At 42.6% G+C, this 22,194-nt stretch overlaps 1 protein-coding gene across 1 annotated transcript in view; it reads left to right on the plus strand.

Moving 5' to 3' along the window:
- Nucleotides 1–22,194, plus strand: part of GLP2R (glucagon like peptide 2 receptor) — a 66,332-nt gene that overhangs the window by 19,540 nt on the left and 24,598 nt on the right. Inside the window, exons 5-9 of the mRNA XM_025362666.1 lie at nucleotides 9,160–9,266; nucleotides 12,104–12,257; nucleotides 14,876–15,035; nucleotides 16,079–16,139; nucleotides 16,948–17,017. Of these exons, the coding sequence (XP_025218451.1) occupies nucleotides 9,160–9,266; nucleotides 12,104–12,257; nucleotides 14,876–15,035; nucleotides 16,079–16,139; nucleotides 16,948–17,017 (552 nt within the window). The remainder of the gene's footprint in view (nucleotides 1–9,159; nucleotides 9,267–12,103; nucleotides 12,258–14,875; nucleotides 15,036–16,078; nucleotides 16,140–16,947; nucleotides 17,018–22,194) is intronic.

Genomic DNA, 22,194 nt, shown 5'->3' on the forward strand with positions numbered 1-22,194 from the left:
TAAACGTTAAAGATATTTTACATAATAGTTTAAAGTCTGGGGACGGGGAAGGCAAGGAGTTCAGTTTTAGAAACACTATCCATGTCGCTTGTGCCACCTAGCCTCTCTGCAGGCATCTGTAAGATGGGGTTGAAAATACCCGCTTTGCAGGCCTAGTTGTGAGGTTTCAGAGGGTAATGAATGTGGAGTGATTCATCCACCTCCTGGCACACAGTAGGCCTTTGATAATTGTGATTATTGCGTTTCTTTTCTTTTTGGAGTATCTTCCCTGGACCCTACAAACACTTCTCTCCCTCCCTAGCCTCTTTGGTTCAGTCCTAAGGCTGTGATCATAGTTTACTTGACATCGTGAGTTTTTTTGGTGTCTGTGATGGTAGCTTTTCTGCATTGGCTACTTGGTTGGATTGGTGTGTGTGTGTGTGTGTGTAATATTTCATTTGACTTTCAAAACCCAAAAACCTAACTTTTTGTTAAGTTATTAAGGTCAACTCTATTTTATATAGTTTATTATTCTATTTATACATCTAGTAAGTAAAGCTACTTTCGTAGAGGTCCCCGATTAATTGTTGTTGACACAAACTAGTTATTTACATATCCTTTTACATTTTAAGCTGTGTTATTACATTTGATATGCCTTAGACATTTAAACTATGTTAAATAATTGTTATAACAAGAAAATCTTTCTTGTTTTTAAATAATTCTGGTTCACCGAATACATCAAATTTATATGATGAGTCTTAAATTTTCCTAAATATGTCAATACTCTTTTCATCACAGTTTCAACTTAAAGTTGAAAATCAGGTACTCTTCGATGTATTTCATATTGGAATCTTAATACTAACCTATTAGATCCTCTAATATGTCGTATTTTCTAAATAATACCAATTACATATAGATTGTGCAAGTAATTTAAAAAACCGCTCTATGAGGGATAGACCGAGGGGCAGATATGTGACGATACCACATAAAGTTTAATGTTTGTTAGAGGCTGGGTGCAGTGGCTCAGGCCTGTAATCCCAGCACTTTGGGAAGCCGAGGTGGGAGGATTGCTGGAGCCCAGGAGTTTGAGACCAGCCTGGGCAACATGGCAAAATCCCGTCTCTCTAAAAAAAAAAAAAAAAAAAAATGACCTGGGTATGGTTGTGTGCACCTGTAGTCCCAGCTACTTTGGGAGGCTGAGGTGGGAGGATCACTTAAACCCCAGGAGGTTGAGACTGTAAGGAGCCATGATTGTGCCACTGCACTCCAGCCTGGGTGACAGAGCAAGACTCTGTCTCAAAAAACAAACAAACAAACAAATAGTTTAATGTTAGAATCTAACTGGTGGATATACAGATGTTCTTCATAAAGTTTCTTTAACTTTGGTATATGTTTAAAATTTTCATAATAAATATTGAGGAAAAATAAGAAAAAACTATACATGAATTTAACACAAAACATTCACAAATATAGTGGTGTGATCAAACTTTGCCAAGATTGAGACACAAAACAAAAACTTTCATGCTAAGGAGACAACCTGGCCCAAGAAAGGAGGGGTTTCCATCTCAGGAGACATGGTTGCCTATAGACCAAGATTGATTTGTTCTGATTATCAATACCAGTGGTACAGGTGTGTTAGTAAATGTTAGCAACAGGCTCCCTGCTTCCACCCCTGAAGAAAGAAAGGCTATGATTTGTTAACACCTGCCAATTTCGGTGGCATTAATGACCCCCCCATGGTCAATTTCAAGCTACCAGTGTGACCAGAGTATGCACAGTAGCGCAGCGTTAGACATGTTTCTCCTCATGCAGATACAACAGCAAAAATAACCCCAGTAGCACTGAACATGGACGTGTAGAAATGTAATTAGGAAGTGATTAATTTTGAGTATTTATTGCTTTTATTCTGAATATAATTTATTCATTGCAAATTTACATCATTTAATTTTTTTTTTTTTTTTTTTTTTTGAGACGGAGTTTCACTCTCGTTGCCCAGGCTGGAGTGCAGTGGCACAATCTCGGCTCACTGCAACCTCCGCCTTCTGGTTTCAAGTGATTCTCCTGCCTCCGCCTCCCGAGTAGCTGGGACTACAGGCGCCCGCCACCACACGCAGCTCATTTTTGTATTTTTAGTAGAGAAGAGGTTTCACCATGTTGGCCAGGCTGGTCTCGAACTCCTGACCTCATGATCTGCCTGCCTCGGCCTCCCAAAGTGCTGGGATTACTGGGCGTGAGCCACCACGCCTGGCCATCATTTAATTTTTAAGATTATCAATACCAGCTCGTGTTTTACAACTGGTTCCCTGAAAATTTGCCAATCGGTTCTTGCAAGCCAGGATGACCATACCACGGGGTCTACCAGGGTGATTGTATTCACTCTTGCCAACAAGTTGAGCCCCAGGTTCACCTCTGTTAGAGGAGGCTGATCGTATTCAGGTTCAACACGTTTCATAACCTAGCTATTTGCTCTAACGGGAGCCACCTGGCTGGGGCTCTGTTCCTTCAGAACCTCGTGGGTGTTGGCATGTCCTTGGCTCCCTTAAGTGTATCCTAATCTTCCATCAAGGCTCAATGGCTCATAACTATAATCCCAGTGCGTTGGGAGGCTGAGATGGGAGGGCTACTTGAGGCCAGGAGTTTGAGACCGGCCTGCACAACACAGCAAGATTCCATGTCTAATCTTGCATCAGATATGAGAAACCTTCAACTGGATCCTCCATGTCCTCAGGGAATTCTTTCTAACCCTCTTACTTTCCTACTGGATTTGAGTTAACAGAATTCTGTGATCCTTATACGGTTTTACTGTGTGAGAGGTCACACCTCTGAAAGGGATCAGAAGGACACCTGTATTTGGATTGGATCTGGTTTATCTCAAGAATTTGTCTGACTTTTTTCACACCAAAGTTATGCTAATGGCAGGCCTTGAATTAGGCAAATTGTGTATATATTTTTTTCTCCTGGGCTGCAAACTGTTTGAGAACAACGACAAAGTCATAGTCATATTTGAATATCACCCCTAAACCTCTGACCTAGTACTGGGGTGCACAGTGGCCTTTGCATACAGTAGGCACTTAATACATACTACATGAATGGCTTCACAAATTCTGAGTCAATTGGTCTGTGGTGGGGCCTAGCTATCAATACTAGTTGCGAAGTTCCCCAGATGATTCTAATATGCAGCCAGGGTTGAGGACCACGAGTGTGCGGATACGGTAGCACCATTCCCAAGTCAGCAAATGGGGAGCACTAAGCAAGGTTTGAAAACTGCACTTTTTTCAAAGACAGGAAGGAAAGATTCTCTCTTTGGAAAAGTGAGGACAAGGGCATTGCCTCCGCCCCTCTGCAAATGGCCACATTTCCAAGAATTCAAATACTTAACAAAAAAAAACACAACTTCTGGCCATGTTTACCTGTGTTTCTAATAGAGGGTTGAAATTTTGCCCAAAAAAGGCCAGTGTTAGTAAATCTTTGCCCTTCAGAGTTTTGGCAAACAAAATATGTTACGTTCTTCCAACTAACGAGATGCTGGGGGTCCTTATGCATATTAAATGGCACTGTTAAAGGAGATTTTGTATGTGTGTGTGTGTGTGTGTGTGCACGCATAAGCATTAACAAGTGTGTTTAGATGACTTAGTATGGAATCGTGTTTAATGGAATGAAAATAAATGATTATGCCTTATGTTGTCCTTTAAAAAGTACTTTTTATTCTTAAATACATAATTTAATTAATACATATGAATTGATATATCTGTATATAATTTTAATATATGGTATATAATTTTAATACATTTTAATTTTCAATATAATTTATAATAGAGCCATTGATTATATATTTTCCAACATTTTATTTTGAACTATTGAAACATATAGAAAAATAAATAATATAGTAGACACTCATATACCCACTATTTAGATTCAAAATGTAATAACATTTTGCCACATTTGCTTTCTCTCTGTTTCTCTCTTTCTGAAATATTTAAAACTAATTTGTAGACATCATGAGATTTCACCCCCAAATTCACTGGGTACCTCCTAAGATTAAGGACATCATTCTACACAACTACATTACCATTATTTCAACCAAGTAAAATTAACAGTGATTTTTATCACATGGCCTATTTCATCCGTATTTAATATTTTTTCCAATTGCTTTCCCAAACTTTTATAGCTTTTCTGCACTGTAAATATTTATCTCTCTTTTTTACAGCTGTGTAGTATTTCACTTAGCATATCCACCAGTTTGTTCAGCCACTGTCCTATGGCCATCTGGGTTATTTCCAATATATATATATTTTTGGTGGGGGACAGAGTCTTGATCTGTTGCCCAGGCCGGAGTGCAGTGGCGTGATCTCGGCTTACTGCAAGCTCCGCCACCCGGGTTCATGCCATTCTGCTGCCTCAGCCTCCCGAGTAGCTGGAACTACAGGCACCCACCACCACACCCGGCTAATTTTTTGTATTTTTAGTAGAGACGGGGTTTCACCGTGTCAGCCAGGATGGCCTCGATCTCCTGACCTTGTGATCTGCTCACCTCAGCCTCCCAAAGTGCTGGGATTACAGGCGTGAGCCACCGCACCCGGCTAATTTCCAATCTTTTATTCCTAAAAACGCCACAGTGAAAAACCTCAGATGTGTGTGTAGGCTACTATTTGTGGCAGTATATCTTTTGGAAGATTTCTAGAAGTGGGATCGCTGGATTAAAGGTAGATGCATATATAATTTTGTTAGATATTGCCATCGGGGTTATACATTTGTCCTCCCTTCAGCTATGTATGAGAGTACCTGTTTCCTCATTGGGTGTGTATCACATATTGGTTAGGAAGTTTCTCATAAGGGTGTCTAAGTGACATAACGTTCACCTGTTGGTACTAAGAGTGAGCTGGAGACCTGATGCTTTGGAGCCTCTAGGAAAGTAGCCAGGTTTTGTTAGAGACCTTAATGTAGAGGACAGTTGAAGAAAATCCTCTAAAGAAGTACAATGAAACCAACTGTAGCAGGTGCTTTTGGCGCCCTGCCCACATCCCCTCACCCTAATTAATTCAGTACACAGCTGCTTAACTTCTCACCGCGAGTGCATGCATTTCTTTGCTGGTTCTCTGGTTCCTGAAGCCCACTTGTTTGTTGAAATTCAGGCCATAAGTGCCATGGAATTAATGTGCCTTGGAAGCCACCTTCAATCAATGGCTGGCAAGATTTGGTATGTTTCCATACCAACTCCCTTGGTCTTGGGGTTAGTTGACTCTGAGGATTCCCAGAGCTTCCCCAGTGGGATTAAGCTGCAGCTTCCCACCATAGTAGCTGGCTTGATAACTCACCCTTTATTTGTCCTAATGATTTTTTTTCACTTTTTTTTTTTGGAGGCAAAGTCTCTCTCTTGCCCAGGCTGGAGTGCAATGGCTCAATCTTGGCTCACTGCAACCTCCACCTCCAGGGTTCACGCGATTCTCCTGCCTCAGCCTCCCAAGTAGCTGGGATTACAGGCGCCTGCCACCATGTCCAGCTAATTTTTGTATTTTTAGTAGAGACGGGGTTTTACCATATTGGCCAGGGTGGTCTCGAACTCCTGACCTCAGGTGATCCGCCTGCCTGGGCTTCCCGAAGTGCTGGGATTACAGGCGCGTGAGGCGCCGTGCCCAGCCAGTTTTTTTCACTTCCTATGCAAACTGCCTGCATTCCAATTCCTGTCTCAGGATCTGCTTCTTGGAAACCCAAACTAATTAGGACACAGATGGAAAAAAAAAAAAAAAAAAAAAAAAAAAGACATTTCCCCTAATTTGTTCCTAGAAAGCATAAAACAAACACGTTTTAAAAATAAATAATTAGGTTATTTAATTAAATGTGTTAGCCTCATATCTCCAATAAAATAAATCATGCTCAATGACCCAGTAACGTCTTGATGTGCCACAGAAATAGTTTAAAGAAACTACACCACTCTGTGTGCAGAAGCACAAAACACTTCTTTACTTTCAAGGTGTTTCATAGTCTATCTGGAGAGACAAGATAAATGTAAGCAAAGCATTAATGAATAATAAAACTGACACCCCTATTTGTGAAGCAAACCACAAGTACTTTGACAATAAGAGTTGACAATAAGCAGAGAGGCATTTGAGGAGGATTTCTTATAGGGGGTAGGTTTGTGCTGGTCTTAGAAGGAAAGATTTAGTTTCAAGGAGAGGCAAACAAGCGCAACCAGAGGTTGACAAGATTATAGGGATCTTGATGAAGTCCATAGAGAATAATTTTAGAGAGAAACGTGGTTGGGATTGATCTGGAAGAGCTCAAAGGTTGCACTGAGAGTTCTGCCTCCAGACCACCACTGCAAAAAATGTTAACAGAGAAAGAAAAAAACATACCACGTAGACATTTTCATCTACATAAAGGAATGAAGAGCACTAGAAATCATACATATAAAGATACATGTTTTATCTCATTTAAAAAATATTATTTAAAGAGAAATAAATTTAGTTTTTAAAACTACAAAATATATTAGAAATCAGTAACAGTAAGATGTCTGGAAAAAGCCCCAAATATTTTTTTAAAATAACAATATACTTCTAAATAACCCATAAGTCAAGTAAAAAAGTATAAGATAAATTAGTAAATATTTTAACTAAATAAAAATGAAAATATATCAATAATTTTGTGATGCAACCAAAGCAGTCATGGAGAGAAATGTATAACATTATTATTATTATTATTTACTTTAAGTTCTGGGATACATGTGCAGAACGGGCAGGTTTGTTACGTAGGTATACATGTGCCATGGTGGTTTGCTGTACCTATCAACCCGTCATCTAGGTTTTAAGTCCTGTATGCTTAGGTATTTGTTAGCCTCATATTGCCAATAAAATAATGCCTATATCTCCAATAAAGTAATGATTAATTACATTAATTCCCTCCCCTTGCCCCCCACTCCCTGACAGGCCCCCGTGTGTGACGTTCCCTTCCCTGTGTCCATGTGTTCTCATTGTTTAACTCCCACTTAGGGGTGAGAGCGTGTGGTGTTTGGTTTTCTGTTACTGTGTTAGTTTGCTGAGAATGATGGCTTCCGGCTTCATCCATGTCCCTGCAAAGGACATGACCTCATTCTTTTTTATGGCTGCATAGTATTCCATGGTGTATATGTGCCACCTTTTCTTTATCCAGTCTATAGCATTCTTATATTAGAAAATCATAAAAATATCAAGTTAGTGGTCCAACTTCCACCTTAAGAAACTAGGAAAAAAACCTCAGCAAATTAAAGTCAAAGTAAGCAAAAGAAAAGAATTAGAAAGTATGAATAGAATTTAATTAAATGGGAGGCAGAAAAATAATAGGAAAATAAATAAATAAAACCCAAACTTAGTTGTTTAATCTTGGTGTTGATGGTTTTGAGTCTTTTCCATTCTGGTTTGATTTTTGTGCATTTTTGGCTGGAGTATCTCATAGATTTCTTCACTGGTGCTTTTTCTTCAGTTTCCTCATCATCAAAATCATCATCATCATCTTCAGCAGCATCATCTTCATCACCACCATCTTCTTCATCAGCCACAAGTTTTAATTTTTTCTGTGGAATCTTGCTACCACCTCCAGGGGCAAATTGTTTTCCAGATTATACTTAAGGGTTTCACATTCTCCTCCTCTTCATCTGCTGACTCTGCATCTTCCTCCCCAGCTACTAAGTGCTGTCCACTAATCAGCCCTGAACCACGCTTCAACTGTAAGGCCATGTGTGGTGTGATTTGAAAGCCCCCAACAGAAACCATTGGCTGTACAGACATTTTCAAAGTTGCCAGGGTTACTCTAATTGGACTGCCTTCGTATTTCATTGTCTCTGCATCAGCAATGTGCAATCATCCTTTGCACCAGCCCCTAAACTGACCGTTCTTAAAGATAAGTGGTGTTCCTTTTCGTCATTTTCTACCTTAAAGGGATCATCTTTGTCGCTCTTTAGTTCACAATCGAAAAGATAGTTCTGGGGCCTCAGGGGGCTCATGTCCAGTCCGTTGAGTCCTTCATGGGATGATGGCATGTACTTAGGTGGCAGAGAAGACGGACAGAGGTAAATGATCACTGCTCCAGGGAACAGTTGGGCAGGACAGAATCACACCAGCCAAACTTGGTTATTTAAGAAGATCAACAAATTTGGTAAACCTCTAGAAAAATGAACCTGAAAAAGGGAAAGAATTAAAGATCAGAGAGAAAGAGAAAGTGAGAGGTCATGAATTACATTAGGAGAGGTGGGACATCACTACTGATACTTTATAGACATTAAAAGGATAATAAAAGACTTTTATGAATGCCTTTCTATCAATAATTTCTACATGTTGGATACAATGGGTAAATTTTTAAAAGAAACAAGCACAATTTCACTAAAGATGGACTAAATAACCAGAATAGTCCTGTATCTATTATTAAAATTGCCTTGTAGTTAAAACTCTCAGAGAAAACTTCGGACCTATGTAACTCCAATATGTAAAGAAAAAATAATGCCAATGCTACATGAACTCTCCAGAAAATTGAAAAGGAGGAACTACTTCCCAACTCAGCTATGTGGCCATCGTTAAACAGATGCCAAGACCAGACAAACACATTACAAGAAAATAAAACTACAGACTAAAATCTCTCATGAACATAGAACAAAAATCACATTTAATAACACAGAATTTCCAGTAAATTATCCTTTGTTCACAATCAGGCTACCTGGGACTCAGAGAAAATATTGCAATGTTTCATTGAGTCTTCCTCCAAGAGGTCATCTATGAAGACTTATTTTAGAAAGAAAATATTCAGACAGAAATCTGGCCCTGTCCTCCAGAAGGAAGGACCCATAGACCCTAGGGACAGTGCTCCCAAGGGCAAAGAGCCTGTCTTCATTCCCAAGGCACCCTCTTGTTCTGAACACAATTCCTTTATGATATTGTGGCTCTTGGTGTATCAGTGCTGGGCTGTGGGACCAGTCACAGGGGTGGGTGAGACCCACCGTGGGCTCTTCACTTGTTAAGGCTCCTTGGCCTCTGAGATGTACCAGAGAGCAGTCTAAACTACCCTATTTGGGTGTCAACAAGGATTGGGAAGGAAAAGTTTAAAAAAATGTTGGGAGTCCATGCCTAGGCCCTTGGTGGCCCTGGGTGTGGAGCTGGGGGTTGTGGCCATAGTCCCATGGCTTGGTGGTCATGTCTGCTCTTCCTCTGTGTTCAGGTGGATCATTATGCCTTGCTGTCAACCTTGCAGCTGATGTACACCGTGGGATACTCTGTCTCTCTTATCTTCCTCTTCCTGGCTCTCACCCTCCTCTTGTTTCTTCGGTGAGTAGAACTTCTGCAGACATGTGTTCAGGCAGGTATAGTAGCCCTCCTTCATCTACAAGGGATATGTTCTAAGAGTTCCAGTAGATGCCTGAAGCCAGAGGTAGAACCAAACATAGTGTTCAAACCAGGGATAGAACCAACCCTATGTTTGGTTCTATCCCCATGTTTTTTCCTATACATACATACCTCTGATAAAGTTTAATTTATAAATTAGACACAGTGAGAGATTAACAATAACAATATTAAAATAGAACAATTATAATGCTATACTATAATAAGAGTTATGTGAATGTGGCCTCTCTCTCTCAAAATATCTTATTGCACTATGTTCACCCTTCTTTTTGTGATGATCAAAGGATGGAGCTGGTCAGTGTTCGATTTCATTACTTTACTCAGAATGGCACATAATGTAAAACTAATGAACTATTTATTTAATTATTTATGTCTGGAAGTTTTTTGTTTAATATTTTTGAGCTGCAGTGCACCATGATTGACTGCAGGTAACTAAAACAGTGGAAAGCAAAAGTGTGGATAATGGGGGAATTATGGGATTGTGTCATTTGCTCACTGGCTACCTCTAGAAGGCGCTGGAAGACTGGGCTGGATGTGTCATGAATCATCAAAGCTGGAAATGACCTGAGAGAGGATGAGGCCCATCCCTCCCATTCTGCAGATGAAGGGGAAGAAAGGGATGGCAATGTCCCAATCAGAGGCATTGAGTCGCCTCTGGCCATAAAGCCAGTTGGCTACACAGCTAGAACTTGAACCCAAGACTCCTGATAGCTTTACCTCCTTTGGATTAGACACCTGCTGTGTGCCCGGCCCTGGTGTAAATACCTAATCACACCCGTTACCACCACAGCCCATTCCCACCACAACTCAATCAGAGGCATTCTTTTTACAGAAGAGATTAAGAATCTTCCCCAAGGCAAACAAGTGGGTGGAAGAGTTGGGATTTTAATTCAGGGCCCTGGGACTCCAATTAGCTATCAAATTTAAGTGCTTACTCCTAAATGCATTACATGCATTAGGTCGTTTAAATGTCATCCCTAATTCAAATTAGGATTCATTCTATTCCTAGGAGGTTAGCATTATTATTATCCCCACTTTATACATGAGTTAATTGAAATATGGAGAGATGAAGTAACTTGCCCAAGATCGCCAGCTGGTGGGTAATGAAGCCAGGATCACAAGCAGGCAGTCCAGGATCTGAGCACTTTCCCTCCCTAAACTTTCAGCATTCCAAAGCCTGAGTGCTTTTTACTAAATCATGTTTTTAGAAATCACCCAAGTGAGACATTTATGGACCCACTAGAAAGCTCTCCAAAGCTGTCTCTTGTCTCAGGAATGTAAGCGGATATAATGTGGCAGAAGGAGCATTTGACATAAGTGTAGGAGATCTGGATACCAGCTCCAGAGCACCTCTCCACCTGGGCTCTGCTAGCCCTAGGTTGGGCCTCATGTGACTCCTCAATCCTGAGATGTTCTGGAGCTCCTAGGGTAGAGTCATGACCATCTATCCCACTGGGAGAACCATGCTTGAGCTACGGGAGAACTCTGCAACTTGTACCCACTGATTATCTGTGACCTCCTTCCTCCATGCCCTGTCCCAAAGTTCCAGCACCAAGCCAGGAGAAAATAACTGCCCAGCCCTGCAGAAAGTCACTTCAGCCAAGCCTGGGACAACCAAGTGTCAGTTCTGCCTAAGGCTTGGGGAAAAGTGAGGTACAGTCACTGCCCTCAAATAGCCCGCAATCTAGTTAGAAGAATGCATAAATCCTAAGACAGAAGAATCTGCCTCAAGTTCTTTTTGGAAATTAAAAATGTAACAATAGCTCTAAAGCAAAACAGGACAGGGTATGTGCTGCCCAGGGAGCACAGTGGGGGAAGAGTTCTTTCCTCTGGCGACAGCAAGGATAAATGTCACATCACACACAAAGAGCCTGCAGGAGACTCCAGGTGTGTAAGGAAGAGGTGATGAGCACTAACAACTTTCTGGACACTTACTTATGTGCACAGATTAACGGATTTAATCATCCCACAACCCCTGGAGGTAAGTGCTCTTGTTCTCAGAGGCAGAAGAATCTGGGAGACCTATACTTTGGCCTGAGAGTTTCTGTGTCTGAATCTCAGCTCTACGACTTGCTGCTCTGGGACTTTGGACAGATGACTTCATCCTTCTGCTTTAATTCTTTCATTTATAAAATCAGGGTAATAATGGTGCCTATACCTCCAGTGGTGGTAAGGAGTAAGATACTCAAAAGTAGCTGCGTATGTAAATAATTTGGAACACGGTTGGCATGTTGAAGATGCTTTGTAGGTGATAGCTATTTTTTTTTTTTTTTTTTTTTGAGGCAGAGTCTTGCTCTGTCACCAGGCTGGAGTGCGGTGGCACGATCTCAGCTCACTGCAACCTCTGACTCCCTGGTTCAAGCGATTCTCCTGCCTCAGCCTCCCAAGTAGCTGGGATTACAGGCACACGCCACCACACCCAGCTATTTTTTATATGTTTAGTAGAGACAGGGTTTCACCATGTTGGCTAGGGTGGTCTCAATCTCCTGACCTCATGATCTGCGCATCTTGGTCTCCCAAAGTGCTGGGATTACAGGCATGAGTCACTGCACCTGGCCAGTGATAACTATTATTACTCCCATTTTACAAATGAGGAAAATGAGGCAGAGAGATTTAAGGTCACATAATCCAGTAGTCCAGCTCTGCAGGCTATACTATGACCCTCTGTCTTTAGTGAGAGATACACAGACATAAAAGGCATAGGCCTGTTGGTCAGAGCCATTCTTTCCTGAGGGAAGGCATTTGGTTTTCTCCTTGCACAGAAAACTCCACTGCACACGCAACTACATCCACATGAACTTGTTTGCTTCTTTCATCCTGAGAACCCTGGCTGTACTGGTGAAGGACGTCGTCTTCTACAACTCTTACTCCAAGAGGCCTGACAATGAGAATGGGTGGATGTCCTATCTGTCAGAGGTAATTCCCTTCCCCACTGTTTAAAGTGGGCTCCCCACCTGATGGGTCACTACTGGGAATCAGAAGGCAGGCAGGTGGGACTAGGGAGGGGCAGGGGGAGATAAGAGGATTTCCAAGACCTTCTGGCTAGAGAAGCAGTACGTGACTTAACAAAACCACCACCTGCCCAGGTGAAGGAAACCACAAGCAGAAGGGTTCACCATGGCTGCTGTGTGTCTTTGGGTAGGAATTTCTTCATGTGCAAACAAAAGAATTGGACTAGATCAACGCATTTTACAATTATAGCTGGCTGTCTGTATCTGTGAGTTCTGCATTCATGAATTTAACCAACTAGGGATAGAAGGTTTTGGGAACAAAAAGGAAGATTGTGTCTGAACTGAATATGTACGGACCTTTTTCCTTGTCATTATTCCCTAAACAATACAGTATAACAACTATTCACATAGCATTACATTGTATTAAGTATTACAAGCAATCTAGCTATGATTTAAAGTATATGAAAGGATGTGCATAGGTTATAGGCAAATACTCCACCATTTTATAGAAGGGACTTGAGCATCTGTGGATTTTGGTGTCCACAGGGGATCCTAGAAACAATCCCTTAAGGATATTGAGGGACAATTTTACTATTTTCTTAAAGCAGCAATGCTTTTCCACATTGAAATCTGCATCTATTGAGATGGTTTTTCCTTTATCCTGCTAATGATGCAGTAACCTATTAAACTAACCTTGCATTCCTGGAATAAATCCAACTAGGTTTTGACATATTATTTTCTTTCTCCTAAGTTGCTGTCTTTAGTTTGCTAATACTGTGTTTTGTTGAGTATTTCCTTGTTGACATTCATGAGAAAGATTGGCCTGTAATGCCTTTGTCAGGCTGGGGATCAAGTTTGTGCTATCCTCCTAAAACAAATTAGAACTTGTTACCTCTTTCACTATTCTCTGGAAGAATTTATTAAAGATAAGTGTTATTTCTTCCTTAAATGTTTGATTGATTGTGCCAGTGAAGCATTTTGGACCCAGAGGTTTCTTTATTGGAAAGTTATTTATTTATTTTGAGATGGAGTCTTGCTCTGTCACCCAGGCTGGAGTGCAGTGGTGTGATCTCAGCTCACTGCAAGCTCTGCCTCCCAGGTTCACACCATTCTCCTGCCTCAGCCTCCCGAGTAACTGGGACTACAGGTGCCCGCCACCACACCCAGCTAATTTTTTGTATTTTTAGTAGACACAGGATTTCACTATGTTAGGATGGTCTTGATCTCCTGACCTTGTGATCTGCCTGCCTCGAGCTCCCAAAGTGCTGGGATTACAGGCGTGAGCCACCGCGCCCGGCCCTGGAAGGTTTTAAACTATGGATTAATTATGAATCTGATATCCAGATTCTATTTCTTCTGTCAGCTGTAGTAAATGAGTTTTCCTAGGAATTTGTCTATTTCATCTAACTGTTCAAATTTATTGGCATAGTATTGTTCATGATATTCTCTTCAGATCTTTTTCAAGTCCATTGGATCTGTAAGAGTGTTGTCATTTTCATTCCTGACATTGATAATTTTATCTTTGCTCTTTTTCCTACCCTTTGATCATCTTGGCAACAAGTTTCTCAATTGGACTTTTCGAAGAATAAACTTTTGGCATTGTTGATTATCTTTATGTCATGTTTTCTATTTCATTAACTTCTGCTTTTATTATTTCCTCCCATGTACTTTCTTGGGCTTAATTTGCTATGCTTTTTCTAACTTTTTTTTTTTACATGATCCTTAAAATAATTGATATTCAGCTTTTTTCTTTTTTAAAAAATGCACTTAAGGCTATAAGTTTTATTACATAAGGTTTGGTATTAACCATATACTGTAAGTTCGTGCAGTATTTTGTTTACATTTGGTTAAGAAATACTTTCTAATTTCTGTTTTATTTTTTTTCTTTGATCCATGGATTGCTTAGAAGTCTATTTTCTAATTTCCAATCATGAAAATTTTTTAATTATTGATTTTAGTTTAATTGAACTGAGGTTAGAGAACATACTCTTCAGTGTTTCCATTAGGGCAATTGCTGATGGTGAATTTTCTACATTTTTGTTTGTCTGAAAATGTCTAGAACGTTAAAGAGGAGGCTGGCCTTGAAAACCTACATGAAGCCCTCCTTCCTTCACATTTTGATATTATTGCCAACCTCCCTGAAATGGTCAGCAAGGGTCTGGGAGAGACCAGAGCAAAGAAGGAGGGTGCTGGGCATGGTGGCTCACACCTGTAATCCCAGCATTTTGGGAGGCCAAGGCAGGTGGATCACAAGGTCAGGAGATCAAGACCATCCTGGTCAACATGGTGAAACACCATCTCTACTAAAAAAATACAAAAATTAGCTGGGTGTGGTGGCACGCGCCTGTAATCCCAGCTACTCAGGAGGCTGATGCAGGAGAATCACTTGAACCAGGGAGTTGGAAGTTGCAGTGTGAGCCAAGATCATACCACTACACTCCAGCCTGGTGACAGAGTGAGACTCCATCTCAAAAAAAAAAAAAAAAAAAAAAAAGGGTTGTCCCTGGGAGGTCCTTCTCCCCTTGACTTAGAGTCAGATGCAGGGGAGCCTGGACTCACCCTCAGGTGTTTTGTCTTCTGCAGATGTCCACCTCCTGCCGCTCAGTCCAGGTTCTCTTGCACTACTCTGTGGGTGCCAATTACTTATGGCTACTGGTTGAAGGCCTCTACCTCCACGCGCTGCTGGAGCCCACAGTGCTTCCTGAGAGGCGGCTGTGGCCCAGATACCTGCTGTTAGGTTGGGGTGAGTGACCTGACCACCAGCCTCCTCTCTTGGGGATCCATCAAAATATGGGAGCCCAATAAAGACTTTAGTTGGACTTAGAAACCTAACTGGAGGTTCCTTCTGGGACATATAAATCCTCAAGGACAGGAAGCCTTGAAGAGGGTGTGTGTGTGTGTGTGCACAAATGTGCATATATGCACAGGTGCTACAGGCCCAACAGCCCAATGGACACATTCAAAAATTGAGAAAGTCTGGTGGAATCTGATGATATTCCTCCTACCCTGTCCCCAACTGTATTAGTCTGCTTGTAATGTCAAAACAAAATGCCAGTGTAGTTTAAACAACAGACATTGATTTCTTATGGTTCCGCAGGCTGGGAAGTTCAGCATGCTTGGGTTCTGGTGAGGGCTCTCTTCCCGTCTTGCAGTCAGCTGCCTTCTTCCTGTATTCTCATATGGTGAGGAGAGAGAGAAAGCAAGCTCTCTGGTCTCTTTTTATAAGGGCACTAATCCTGTCATGAGGACCCCACCCTCATGACCTCAGCTAAACCTAAGTACTCACCACCAAAGGCCCTGTCTCCAAGTTCCATCGCATCGGGGGTAGTGCTTTAACATATGACTTTTGGGAGGACACCTATATTTAGTTCATAATACCAGGTCTTCAAGAAGAGGTTTTCTGATTAAAAGTAATACGACCAAGAGTATCCAGATTTGGACCCCCTACCTCCACAAACCCTTTGGAGAATTTGGTGCTGCAGGATTCAGAGGAAATAACCTGGGCCAGTCATTCAGGAGATTTGGGTTAATACCCTTGGATTTATTCTCAGCTGCTTTGTGACAAGTATCAAGTCGCTTTCCCTCTCTGGGCCCTGGTTTCTTGGGTGGTAAAACAATGGATCAGCCCTGTGCTACTCTGGGTCTCTCCAGCTCTCACAGTCCACAACTCCATGATGTTAGGTTTGATGTTTTAACCACCTGTGGTTAGCCCCATCAGCTGTGGTGTGAGGCAGGCAGGTTTGGCCAACCAACTCCTAACTACATTTCACCGTGTTTTCTCCCCAGCCTTCCCTGTGCTATTTGTTGTGCCCTGGGGTTTTGCCCGTGCACACCTGGAGAACACGGGGTAGGTAATTTACTGGATTTTACTCTTTCATGAGCCAATAATTCCCAGGCATGCCTAAATACAAAGAATTACATCATTTTACCAAAGAAAATATCCATCCCTTCTCATTTTGGCCATCTAGAATATTCTTAGGAATGGGAGATAAGATAATCAAAGATCTTATAGCAATTAGTTTATTCATTTAGTTACGCATGCAAATTAGCTCAAAGATGCTGTGTAGGTTAGCTGCAGCCCTGGGTATGTAAGGACAAAAATACAAGAATGATTATTGCAGCATTGTTCATAGTGAGGAAAAAAAAAATAGAAAAACCAAACAAACAAAAAACCACTGAATGCTGGTCAACACGGGAATCATTGAACAAACTGTAATATACCTATATTGCAGGATATTATGAGACTACTTAAAGAAAAACAAGTTAGTTATGATGGGAACTTTTAGGCACTGATTCTCAACAGCCTATTTTAAGCCTATTGCTGAAACGTATATCGTGTGATCCCATTTTATAGCACACACACACAAAAACTACGTATTTAGGAATTTATGTTTGTATGAACATGGAGGAAAATTTTGGAAAGATTTACACACTAGGCTGTTACCACTGAAGAGCAATTTAATGTTAAGGAAAGTAAACGGTACCAGTGCTAACAGGAAGGGATTTTAGTTCTCTCTTCTGCAGCTCCCACCCCTCGAGGGAATGATTGGTGGGAAGTAGGGCTTGAGTGCAAGCATCCTTCTAGACAGCATGAGACTTTGACTTTCAACCTCCTCTTGTTTTTAAGTCTTCTTTTGCCTGCTCTTTGACCTTAGGTGCTGGACAACAAATGGGAATAAGAAAATCTGGTGGATCATCCGAGGACCCATGCTGCTCTGTGTAACGGTAAGGACCATTCCATCCACCTCTTTGTCTCTGACCCTAGCAGCTGTGGGAAATCCCCCACCCCACCCCACTCCTGTCCCCCAGATTCTCTGATCCCTTGAGAGAGAGAAGCTGAACTATGAGCATTTTCTGCTGCATTTCTTGCTCTGGTTCAGGACCTCAATTTGGAGTTACGTTGTAAGCCTCCTTCTCTCTGGGTCTTCAAACTGTGTAAAGAGACCTGCAGTCAGCTCTATGGTCCTGTATTGAAGGGCTGAGATGTGTGCAAGGCTCTGTGGATACCGATGCCTTTAGTCACGGAGGAGCCCGGAATAGCAGGGGTATCGGCTTATATCCATCCACAGGAGGGAGGAAGAGACGAAGGGAACGTCTTTTAGAGGAGGAAAATACACAATTAATATTAACCCAAAATTGTGATGCAGATTAGAATCAAGACTTAGATGCTACTCTGAGACCTTAGGGAGGAATGACCTTTAATCATAGTGGCCCAGAATATTTGGGATGGAAAAGGATGGCCAACCCAGAGTCAAAAATTCCTTTAGATAGTAGAGTATGAGAATGAGATCTGTCAAATCTCATTCTAGCAGGAAGGGGTGGGAAGTTAGCAAACACTGGGAAGGGTTAGCAAGATCCCAGAGGGAGGCAGAAATCTTTCTGCCTAGACACAGCACCATCATCTCTGGGTGCCCGCCAGGCGTCGAACACTGCCTGTTGTTCTCCACCCACTCTGTTCCCCAAGGCGTTGCTGGATGATCTGTTTCTGCCATTTTATGTAAATAATCTGGCATTCGTGGTACCATGAAAGAAAAGGCTAGTTTTTATAGGGGAGTGTCAAAACTTGTCAATAATAGAAGGCAACTCTCTGTCTAGACCTGGGTGTGACCTGGAGGGAAAAATGTTCCTAGAAGTGGTGGGAAAACAGTGTGAACAGGCCTGTGTCACTTCTAGTCTATGAGGTGGCACGAATGCTGCAGTATCTTCCCTCCCGTCACTGGACCTGAAGCTGATAGTGTCCCAGATGAGGTCTGGACACACACACCCCACACATGGCGTGCTTAGCCCTGCCACATTCCCCCGCCCTCCACAAGCCTCTCTCCAGCCACACTGCCCAGCTGGGGTCCTGTCTGGACACCTCCACCACTGTCTCAGGAACGTTTATTAAGCACCTCTGCATGCCAGCTCCATTTGTAAGTGCTTTGTGTATGAGTGTATGAACTCATGTAATCTTCTCAACCAATCTATGAGGATGTGCCATTCTTAGGTTTATTTACTGGTGAGCACACTGAGATGAGAAATTACTTGCCTAAAGTCACAGAGCCAGTCAATGGAAACTGGATCTCAGCCCAAAGGGGTGACAGCTGGCACTTTTAACCAAACACTGTGCAGCTCAAAAACTATTTACTGCCTCCAGCCCCCATGCCTGCCATACTGAATGCTGCAGGCTCTTTTGCATCTTAGTACCTTGGTTCAGACTCTCCTGTGGTTCCAACTCCTTCCCTCGCCATCTTCTCCACCTGGTGATCTGTTCCTCATCTTTCAAGTCTTGGGTCAGGGATCCGTCTCTCTCTGCACTGCTCTACCTGGATGCACACCTCACAAAGTAGGAATGGCCACACCCTCCTTTGTTCCTTCCCAGATCCTGTGCAGGCTTCTGCTCCAGCCCTCGCCCACACCATTTCAAGTGTCTCTTTAAAACCTGTTTTCTGCCACTGTAAGCCCCATGTTCTGATCATCCTGGCAGCCAGCCCAAGCATAAGGTGGGTTCTTGATAAACATACTCAGTGGACACTCACGGCCTGCACTCTGGACCCTGGAAGGTTCTTGCTAACCAGGCAGAACAAAGCAGGATGGAAGGCAGAAGCCATCCCTAGGAGAGCGTTCAGGCATGGTCCAGCTGGATTCCTAGTGTTTACTTGCAGTCTTCTAGAAGCTGCACCAATGATTCTCAAACTGGGTTCCTCTTGGAATCCCCTGGGTGTCTTTACAAATTCTTTTTGCCTGAGTCCCACCCCCAGACATTTATGTTTCATTGATCTCAGGAGTGGCCTGAGTTGAAAAGCATGTTGCTACACCCTTGCTTTTCAAAGGATGGTCCTCAGACCGGATAGCACCAGCATCACCTGAGTGCTTGTTATAAATTCAGGTTCTTCGGCCACATCTCCCAGGCCTACTGAATCCGAATCTGCATTGTAACAGGCTCCCCAGGCTTTGGATGCTCATTAAAGTTTGTGAACCTCTTTGTCTACACCTGGAGTTCTCCAAACTGGCTGTGTTCAAAACATCATGGTGGCTTGTACCCCAGACCTATGACATCAGAAATTCTGGGAGTGGGACCCAGGCACTGTAGCCAGGCACTGTAGTTTTTCCTTCCTTCCTTCCTTCCTTCCTTCCTTTCTTCCCTCCCTCCCTTTCTTCCTTCCTTTCTTCCCTCCCTCCCTCTCTGTCTCTCCCTCTCTCTCTCTCCCTCCCTCCCTCCCTCTCTCTCTCTCCCTCTCTCCCTCTCTCCCTCTCTCCCTCTCCCCCTCTCCCCCTCTCTTTCTTTCTTTCTTTCGACAGAGGCTTGCTTTGTTGCCCAGGCTGGAGTACAGCAGGGAGATCCTGGCTCACTGCAACCTCTGCTTCCTGGGTTGAAGCGATTCTTGTGCCTCAGCCTCCCTAGTAGCTGGGACTACAGGCTTCCACCATCAGACCTGGCTAATTTTTGTATTTTTAGTAGAGATGGGGTTTCACCGTGTTGGTCAGGCTGGTCTTGAACTCCTGACCTTGTGATCCACCTGCCTCGGCCTCCCAAATTGCTGGGATAATGGGCGTGAGCCACCGCACCTGGCCCACTGTAGTTTTAAAATCCCAAAATGATCCTAGTGGACAGCCAGGGCTGGAACTACTGCTTCGGACCTTGCTTTGGCCTTCTATGGCTGGCTGACCCACGTGCTAGTTTCCCTTGGTGCTTCCTAGCTGGGACAAGAGAACATACTCTATCTTCTCACTTTGGATAAAATGACCTTTACATGCTGTTGCTTCTATGACTCCAGTCATGGTCAGCTCTACTGAAATGGCCACTCTCACCTTAGTTCGCGGTGGACTCCTTATCTTCCCATTCAGACCTCTCCTCTTCCTGCTCACTCTACCCAGAAAATGGCTCCACAACCCACCTACCCAGGCACCCAAGCTGGAAAGCTTGGTGTTCTCCTAATTTCTGTCTTCCTTCTCCCTGCAACATCTATTCAGACTTCAAGTCTTGTCAATTCTTCTACTAAAGATCTCTCCAAGCTATTTCCTTCTCCTTAATCCCTTGGTCTCTGCTCTTCTTCAGCCCGTTGTGATTTTGTTTGTTTGTTTGTTTTTGTGCAGACCTCTGCAAAAACCTCCTTTTTGATCTCTCTTCTTCATTCTTGCCCCTGACAATCCATCCTCTTGTTGCAGCCCGAGTGATCTTTTTGGAGTAAAATCTGATTATGTCTCTGTTCTACTCGTCTGTTTAATGGGTCACTATTTCCCTCTGATCTGGTTCTAAACTCCTTAGAGTAGAGTCATTCCCTCTCTCCTCACCTAACCAGAAGTGCCCTCTGCACTACTTGTATGGATACATTTAAAGTTCTCCAAATCCACCATGGTGTTTCCCTCCTCCCATGCACACATAGGCCTCAAGTGCCTATTGGATGGCCCCAGGTCTGCCTGATAAACTCTCTTTCTCCTTGGAAATTGAGTCCTTTATTAATCTCTCTCTCCCCCACCCCCCAACACCCTGCAATTAAAAGAGCTCAACAGGCATGCCTAGAAGGGAATCTTTCACAATCACCCTCAGCTCTTAGAGAGGACATTGCTTAACTATCGTTGTCTGTGTCTACAGGGACTTGGACAAGAGGAAATGGGCTTGAAGAGAAATAGGAACATTCCCCTTGGTCGCAAGGAAGATATTTAACGATGAACTTGTAAAACACTGACATAGACCCCAGAGAAAGGCATTAGATCTTCATCTCTATCAGTTTCCAAGAAGATAATCTGTCCTGAACAATAAGGAGCTAAATCTGCTGCCCTCCCAACCTGCACAGCTCTAGGATTCTAGGATTCTGTGCATTGGTTCTAGGGCTCCCTGGAGAGTGGAATGTATGTGTTCCACCAGACATGGAAGGGAAAAGAAAGGCCATGCAGAAAGAAGTGAAAGAGCCAGGCTAGGAGTCAGGAGTCTGGGCTCTCTGACTGACTTGTGATGTGTCCTTTAGCCAAGTGAGTTGGTCTCTCTGGGCCTCTGTTTCTTCATCTATAAAATCAGTCTTGAATTAGACCAGTGGTTTTCAACCAGAGGAGATTCTGACCCCTGGGGACATTTGGCTATGTCTGGAGACATTTTTAATTGTCATAAATTAGGGATGGGGGTAGGAGGAGAGTGTTGTTACTGGCATCTAGTGGGTGGAGGTCAGGGATGCTGCTTAACACCCTACAACACAAAGAACCACACCCAGAACAAATAATTATCCTGCCCCAAATATTAAGAGTGCTGACATTGAAAAACCATGGACTAGACAGTAGCTGCACATTAAAACAACCTGGGGAGGATTAAAACAATACCTAGCCTGGACTTACCCAAACTGATGGAATCAAATCTCCTGCCGTGTAGAGCTTCCTTAGCACTGGAATCTCATTCAGCCACTCTTGTATCTTCCTTTAGTGTTCATTGAGCACTTTCACTGGGCTTGGCTGGGTGCTAGGTTATCTCAGAGTTTCTATCCTCTGGGAACTCAGAATTTAATAGTTATAATTCTGAGACTCATCAGACTATGACTGAACCAATATCTACCTTCATTTTTGGTCACATGACCACATATTACAATTTTCCACTGATCTGAGTAGACATAACCCCAACTCTAAAAGAGAATTCCTTAAATCACAATGTGGAAGGAACCTGGATTCCTGAATGACTGTATGGAGCAGAGCTGTACTAGACTGTGACATAATAAATAAAATAAAATAAATCTTTATTGTATTAAGAAAAAAAAATAATTCTTTGGCCCCCACATATATCCTATTTAAACTGAAAAAGAGTAGCAATAATCAAGACTGAGCTAGTAGCACTTGGCATTTCTAGGTACTTAACAATTTTCTTTCAACTTGGTCAAATTTGAGCCTGGGCTGTATTTTGGGGAACATGGATCAGAGGCTTCTGAGGAAAAGCCAAC

The sequence above is a fragment of the Theropithecus gelada genome, chromosome 16 (genome assembly GCF_003255815.1).
Source record: "Theropithecus gelada isolate Dixy chromosome 16, Tgel_1.0, whole genome shotgun sequence".
NCBI lineage: Eukaryota > Metazoa > Chordata > Mammalia > Primates > Cercopithecidae > Theropithecus > Theropithecus gelada.